The sequence below is a fragment of the Penaeus japonicus genome, unplaced genomic scaffold (assembly GCF_977035675.1).
Source record: "Penaeus japonicus unplaced genomic scaffold, GWHDUDI00000001_assembly GWHDUDI00000010, whole genome shotgun sequence".
In the NCBI taxonomy this organism is placed as follows: Eukaryota; Metazoa; Arthropoda; class Malacostraca; order Decapoda; family Penaeidae; genus Penaeus; species Penaeus japonicus.
In genome coordinates this window covers 16,506,878-16,514,377 of record NW_028234412.1, presented here as the reverse complement: position 1 = coordinate 16,514,377, position 7,500 = coordinate 16,506,878, and the positions used below count along the sequence as shown (strand labels likewise).

General features: G+C 36.8%; 1 protein-coding gene across 2 annotated transcripts in view; it reads right to left on the bottom strand.

Annotated features, from left to right (window-relative positions):
• The window catches only part of LOC122262900 (diuretic hormone receptor), a 33,497-nt gene that overhangs the window by 24,230 nt on the left and 1,767 nt on the right, over nucleotides 1-7,500 (bottom strand). For both annotated transcript variants that reach the window (XM_086540866.1, XM_086540865.1), the window contains exons 2-6: nucleotides 5,687-5,774; nucleotides 5,095-5,175; nucleotides 4,437-4,498; nucleotides 3,095-3,247; nucleotides 1-79 (exon numbers count right to left, since the gene is read on the bottom strand). The exon at nucleotides 1-79 is cut by the window's left edge and continues 89 nt beyond it. In XM_086540866.1, the coding sequence (XP_086396992.1) occupies nucleotides 1-79; nucleotides 3,095-3,247; nucleotides 4,437-4,498; nucleotides 5,095-5,175; nucleotides 5,687-5,705 (394 nt within the window). In that variant the 5' untranslated portion in view covers nucleotides 5,706-5,774. The remainder of the gene's footprint in view (nucleotides 80-3,094; nucleotides 3,248-4,436; nucleotides 4,499-5,094; nucleotides 5,176-5,686; nucleotides 5,775-7,500) is intronic.

Sequence of the window (7,500 nt, the reverse complement as noted above, 5' to 3'; positions counted from 1 at the left end):
GCACCAGCAGCGCCTTCGTGGCCTTCCGGTACCGCTGCGTCTCCACCGTGTTGGCTGAGCGGAGCTTCGTGATGAGGACCTAGGGGGAGGGAAGGGGGTAAGGGAGGGTGTAGAGGGGGAAGGGGAAGGGGAAGGGAGGGGGGAAGAAATGGGTTGAAGAGATAGAAGGAGAGGGAGAGAGAGAGAGAGAGAGAAGGGAAAGGGGGTCAAGGGGAGGGGGGTGTATAGGGAGAGGTGGGAGAGGGAGGGGACGATGGGCAGAAGGTACGGAGGATTGAACGAATGGAGAGATATAAAGAATAAAAAGGGGTTGGGAGAATGAGAGATAGAGAAAAGGTAGTAGGGGAGGACGGGGGGGGGGGGGACAGAAAGAGAAACGGTTAGCAGATTCGTATCAAACGAAGAGCACGTAGCTTTAATTATTGTAAAGCTTAAGATCTGAAGAATAAATACCAAACATTCAACACTAAATCAACAAGATAAATCTTTCTCTCTCTCTCTCGCTCTCTCTCTCTCTGCCTCTCTCTCATATACGAACTCAAACAAAACAAAGAAACTCACCAAAAAAGAAATAATAATAATAAAAAATAAGAAAGTAAAAGAGAAAGAAAGAAAAAAAAAACGATTTTTTTTTCAAAACCACGTCACTGGCCAGTTGCCAAATATAACAATAAACAAATAGGTGTATGGAAAAAAATCCATAAATGAAAAAAAAAAACTTCGATAAACACCCACACACTCGCACACAAAAGTTGAAATCCAGTCCCAATTATAAAGTTGGCGGATTACCAAAACAGCAGCGAAAGTTCGACGAGTCCAAAGCGACCACAAACTACTTCCATTAATGACTCGTAAACAAAATACTGGACGGGGAAAATAGTCGAATTACAATCACGTGTTTCTGACAAGCTGGTTCACGAATTGTATTAGTGATATATCATTGATATATATAATATATATATATATATATATATATATATATATATATATATATATATATATATATATATATGTGTGTGTGTGTACATTTGTATATATAGAGTAAAATCAAATCAAAGCAATAATGGTAATATTTATAACAATCATTGTAATAATAATAATGGTGATGGTTATAATAATAATCATCATCACAATCATTATAATAAGATATAATAATAATGACAAAGATAACCAAGACAGCAATAATCATGATCTTTATGATAAAAGTGATAGCAATATACATGATAATAAAAATAACAATGAAAATAATCACAATAGCAATAACACTAGAAAAATAATACCAACATCCTTAACGATAACAGCTTTAGAAGAAGAACAAACCAAAGAAAATAACGATGATGATAGCGATTTCAAAACAATGAATAGAGGCACACGGCTCAAGATATCAAATAACGGGGAACTCCACGGAGTTGAAAACCCGTGCGTCGCAATAACCGGAGGAGAGTTGGCTCGCTTATCAGTCATGCGCTGGAATGATTAATTGCTTTTGGAGAACTGAGCAATTCAGGAATTTTCATGGCCATGCTGTTTAGTTTGTCTTTGTTATTATCATTCTCCTTGTTATTATTGTTATTTTCGTTATTACTGATATTATTTTTATCATTCTTATCATTATCATTTACATCATAATGTTTGTTACTTTCATTATCATTATTGTTACAATCATTATCATTATCGTTATTGTCATTGTTATCATTATTTATAATATTGATATTGTCATTGTTATTATTCTGTACTTATGATAGTGATAATCTTTATCATTATCTCTGCTATCATTATTATAACCATTATTATCATTATTATTATAATCATTATTGTTATCATCATTATCATCTTATTATCATCATCATTATCATTGTTATTATCATTATCACTAATAATTTAATCTTGAGGCTCCATTTATACCACAAGTCAAAGGGCAACATGACCAATTCTCTATTAGGAAATACCCATTCTGCTGACAACGCAAACCCGATGCGATGTATTGTAGCTAGATAATATCTGCAGCATTGCGAAGATGGAGTTTAAGCCTTCGGTAATCCCTACTCGCTTGCTTACTCTATTGCAGGATTACTTCTCGTACATTAAAAATCACTAAGATACTTACTTTTACACGCTGGCTTGTTTTTTGTCACTGGCTTGGCTGATTCCTTACTTGCTCGCTTGCTTAGTTTCTTGCTTGCTTACGAACTCAATTACTTGCGAATTTCATGCAAATCCAAACCTACCAGTTGTCTCATATTCATGTATGTTTGTGTGTGTGTGTGTGTGTGTGTGTGTGTGTGTGTGTGTGTGTGTGTGTGTGTGTGTGTGTGTGTGTGTGTGTGTGTGTGTGTGTGTGTGTGTGTGTGTGTGTGTGTGATTGTGTGTGGTTGTGTGTGTGTGTGTGGTTGTGTGTGTGTGTGTTTGTATGTGTATGTGTGATGCTTCTCTCATGCATATCTTGCAGCGCGTCAGTTGCATGCAATCTTCATCCGATGCAAGAGAACTTCCGGCCTGGCTGTGGTATCTTGGAGTGGCGAGCTTTGCATACCTAATCACTCATTTCAGTCTGTTTAATCTTGTTTGCTTACTTTATTCATCTACGCCATGCGGATGTGAAAGGTAAAATTCTTGTTTACTCTACTTACTCACTTACTCATTTTTGACTCACCTTACTCTCTTCCTCGTGCAAAGCCTTACTAATTACTCACCCGAATTATGTGGAACATTAATATCCGTGAAGAGCAAGATGACAATCACTCACTTTAATGAGACATTTTTACTCACTTAGTCCTGCAATAATTTTTCTTTTTCATTACTGACCCACAAAAATACACAAAATTAAGATGGAATTAGTGAAGAGGAAAAAGATATATATCATCACTTACTTTACTCACTCATACACTCACAGGGCTGCAGACGTTGGTAGAGCATAAGAACATTTCTTACTCACAAAATCTTACTCATTCCTCTCTCCACCTCAGTCAGTTCTCACTCTTACTCACAAAACGTTCCTCATCACTCACCCACAATATACACACATAAAGAAGATGAAATTACCCCACAAAATATCTCTTACTCACCAACTCACAAAACCTGCCTCATTACTCACCCACATTATGCGCATGAGGAAGATGAAGTTTGTGGAGAGGAAGAAGAGGATTGGTACTTTCTGAATCCAGTCGACGTGGCTTACTGGCATGAGTGGGCACGTCCTCAGTAAACCCTCGACGTCGATGTCTTCCATACCCAACTCGGGACCGGTCTGTCGAGGGGGGGGGAGGGAGGGAGAGAGAGGGTGTGGGAGGAAGAGGGGAGATAGGGAGAAGGTGTGGAAGGGAAAGAGGGTGGAAGAGGGGAAGGAAAGGTGAGAGGGGGACGGGAAGGGGATGGAAAAGCGGGAGGAGGAGGAGGAAGGAGGGAGGAAGAGGGGCGGTGGGGGAAAGAGGAAAAGAGGGCGGAAGAGGGGAAGGAAAGGTGAGAGGGGGAGGGGAAAGGGAGGGAAAAGCGGGAGGAGGAGGAGGAAGGAGGGAGGAAGAGGAGGGGGTGGGGGAAGAGGAGAGAGAAAGGGAGGAGCGGTGAGAGGCGGGTGGGGGAGGAAAGCGGGGGATGGGGAGAGAGAAAGTGGGGGGAGGAAGGGTGTAGGGAGAAGGGAGGATAGGGGAAAGAAAGAAGAGGGACGATAGGATGAAGAAAGAAGGGGGGGAGGGGGGAGAGTGGGAGAAGAGAAGAGGGGAAATGTAATACGAGGAGAGAGAGAGGGTGGATATTATAGGAGAAAGAGAAGGGGCAAGTATGAAGAAAGAGAATGTAGACATAAAGGAGAAAGTGAGAGAGAGAGAGAGAGAATGAGAAAGAGAGAGGCAGAGAAAGAGAAATCGAGATAGATAGATAGATAGATAAATAAAGATAGATAGATAGATAGAGACAGAGATAGAGAGAGATTGAAATAGAGTGAGAGAGAGAGAGAGAGAGAGAGAGAGAGAGAGAGAGAGAGAGAGAGAGAGAGAGAGAGAGAGAGAGAGAGAGAGAGAGAGAGAGAGAGAGAAATTAAAAGAGAGTGAGTAAGTGAGAGATAGAGAGAGAGAGAGAAAGCGAAAAAGAGAAGGAAAAAATAAAGAATAAAAAGAGAGAAAGAAAGGAAAAGAAAAGAAAAGATAAAATCAATTAATATCAAACCATAAGACACCCACCACCGAAAGCTAATGAAAGCACAATAATGACAACCCTAAATTCGGACAGTAATGGGACACCTCCCTTTCCCCAATAACGAACGAAAGTCCCCATGATATCAAAGGTAAACAGCTACCCTCTCCCTCCTCTCCCCTCCCCCCTCACTCCCCACCCCACCTCCTTTCCTTACACACAATTTGATTACACAAAGACCATTACGTCATCCTGTATTTCATCATAATCAATAGTCCACTTCAAGTTAATATAACGAGGATACTTACGTGCGCTACTGTCAAGTGTGACTTGAGAATTACCCACGTTATTATGATGGCTACGGGTATACCTGGAAAGAAATTGATAAGGGAAGAATGTTATTCAAAATTACGTGTAAAGAAATGTGGGTCAAGTTTTAATTTGCGTTTTTTTTTCTTCAGTTAATAAAAAAAAATTAAAATGTGGATGTAGAAGTATAGTGAATAAAGTATATGAATAAGAACAAGATTATGTCTTTTCATCGATAATTATACATATATCTGCCTATCTGTCTATCTATTTATATATCTGTCTGACTCTCTCTTTGTCTGTCTATTTGTATATCTTTCTACCTGTCTTTCCATTTATCTACCAAATTAACCTTACCCTTTTGAATCAAAAGTAAAGACAAAATGAAGATATAATAAAAAACGAAAAAAAAGAGAAGAAAGATACGAAGAAATATAGAAATGAAAAGCGTATCTAGATCTCGTGTTTTTCTCTCGATTCCCCGTCAAAACAGATTCAAAACACGAATGGGAAAAAGAAATCGAGAAAAAAAGAGAGAGAAAGAAAGAGAGAGACAAAAATAAAATCTAAATATATTTCTTTCTTTTTTTCGATTACAAAAAAGAAAGAGAAAAGAAAAACAAGATAGGAGGCAAAAACAAGGCCTCGACTACTTACCCCAACCTATTAAAGTGTAGACTCTGAGTTTGATGTTTTCCACGGAGAAAGTTTTAACCACGAGCATGTAGAGGTACAGTCCTGTAGGTAAACAAATATTCCAATAGGTTTATAATACACAATACAAGAGTGGGATGTTGTTAATGATAAGATTAGCTTAATGGTGCTGGCGGTCGTCATAAGAATAACAAACGATTAATATTGATGATGCAACAGCTATAGCAACATGAAATAATAATTATGATAAATATGATCGAGAAATAATGTTATTTTTATTACCGTTATTATCACAATAATTTCCACCATCCTCACTCTTATTTCTTTTATTATTTTCATGGAAGTGATGACGATAATGATGACATTACTAAAATAAATTATAATATATTGCTAACAATTTCCGTAAAAAATAATAACAATGATAATAACAATAAGGAAAAAAAAGAATACAGAATGAATGAAGCAAGATTTTAAAAAAATCCATCTCAACAAGCTACACGAACCCCGCCCCCCCCCCCCCCAACTCCATTCACCCCAAATCTAACAAGCACAGTAAACCCACCCAAAATGGATAAGAAAATCCACCTCAACTCACCTTCCACAAACATCCACATGAAGTTAGTTAGGTTGAAGTAACTCAGAGCTACAAAGAACGTACATCCAATACTCTCGTTAACTAGCGTCTGTAAAGAGAAGAAATTAGATAAATACGGGGTGTAGGTTAAGTTTCATACAGGGACAAGATATAAGGAAAATTGTATATGTCGTCAATAGAACACTTCCTCCGCAGATTGTCAATAAAGAAGTTATTCAGGTGCTTTGATGCGCCAACAATACATTTTTTTTAAGTTGCTCACGATGCCAAGCTTACATTGACCACGTAACTCATTTCTGCGGTATGTAAACTAGTTCGTGTGTTACTACGCAGTTGTAAAAAACTATTAATTCCAGGTGAAAGTGTCTTTTCTTTCACGATTATATATTTCGTACATTAAATGTCAAGAAATCAAACACTTCAAACAGTTTTTCATGATTTTTTAATCTTTATTAATAAACTGTGGATCCGCGTATTCACTAACGGGCGAGTTGGCAGTTCCTCGGCCGCCATTCCTCGAGGGGCGCCGGTAAGAATTGTTTCTTTCATTGTAATGTCGATTATAGGCAAAAAATGGAAAAAAGGAACATCAGTATCCGTCTCGGTGTAATATAAAAAAAATTGCCCCAAGTGTTGAAATTGTGTATTTTTGATGAAAGCAATCGAGACGAAATCGCAGGAACCGAATATCGCTTTTTTATATACGAAGGTATGTGTTTTTTGACCGCAAATTGCATGTTGAAATAAACGTATTAACAGCGAGGCAATATCCATTATTATTCAAGGTCTGCTCCCCTGGGGGTCCAGGGGGCAGAGACCCAGCCTAAGGAGTTAGCGGGGCATATGGAACGCAATATATAAACACCACGGGGGTCTAGGGACGGAGACGGTAATTGGATAAAGACGGTAAGGCGCGACTTTAGATAACGAAGGGAGAAGTAACTTAGCTAAAGATGGGAGAAAATAATCTAGAATGAGAAGGGAGAGGGAAATTGGAGGAAGAAGGTGGAAGGAGATAATGAAAAATAAATTTAGATAAATGACTTGGATAAGGAAAATTCTAAGAAATTAAATAAGGAAGATTTAAAGTGATTAAATAAGGAAAATTCTAAGAAATTAAATAAAGAAAATGTAAAGAAATTTAATAAAGAAGGAAGAAAAAAATACGATAAAGAAGATGGAAGCAAATTAAATAAAGGAAGGAGGTAGTAAAAAATAACTAGATAAAGAGAGTAGACTAAAGTTAGATAAAAAAAAATATATATATATATATGTATATATATATATATATATATATATATATATATATATATATATATAAGAATATTAAAGAAAAGAAGACAAATATGAAAATAAGAAAGGATAGCTATTAAAATCTTGTGAGATTAAGAAGCCTTTTGATTAAGGTGTAACTAATTGTACTCGAGTTAATTGGTGTTTGATTAAGTTAATCTAACTGGTGTGTGATTAACGTAATTGCATCCGAGTGAAAGTAATTGGTGTTTGGTTTAAGGCGCTTGATTCAAGAGGAGAAAATTCTCTTTGATTAATTATTTAGGTCTTGTGAAGTGTCATTTTTTCATATTTTCATAATAACAATAACATTAATGATAATAATAATGATACTAATACCAAAAATGATGATACTAACAACGATGATAATAGAGATAATAATGGTAATGATAATAATGACATTAATGATGATAAGAAAATTGATAATGATGATGATGCTAATAATGATAATAATAGTGATAATGATAAATAGTGACGATAGTGATGATCATTACCTTTATCATTATCTATATTATCAATTG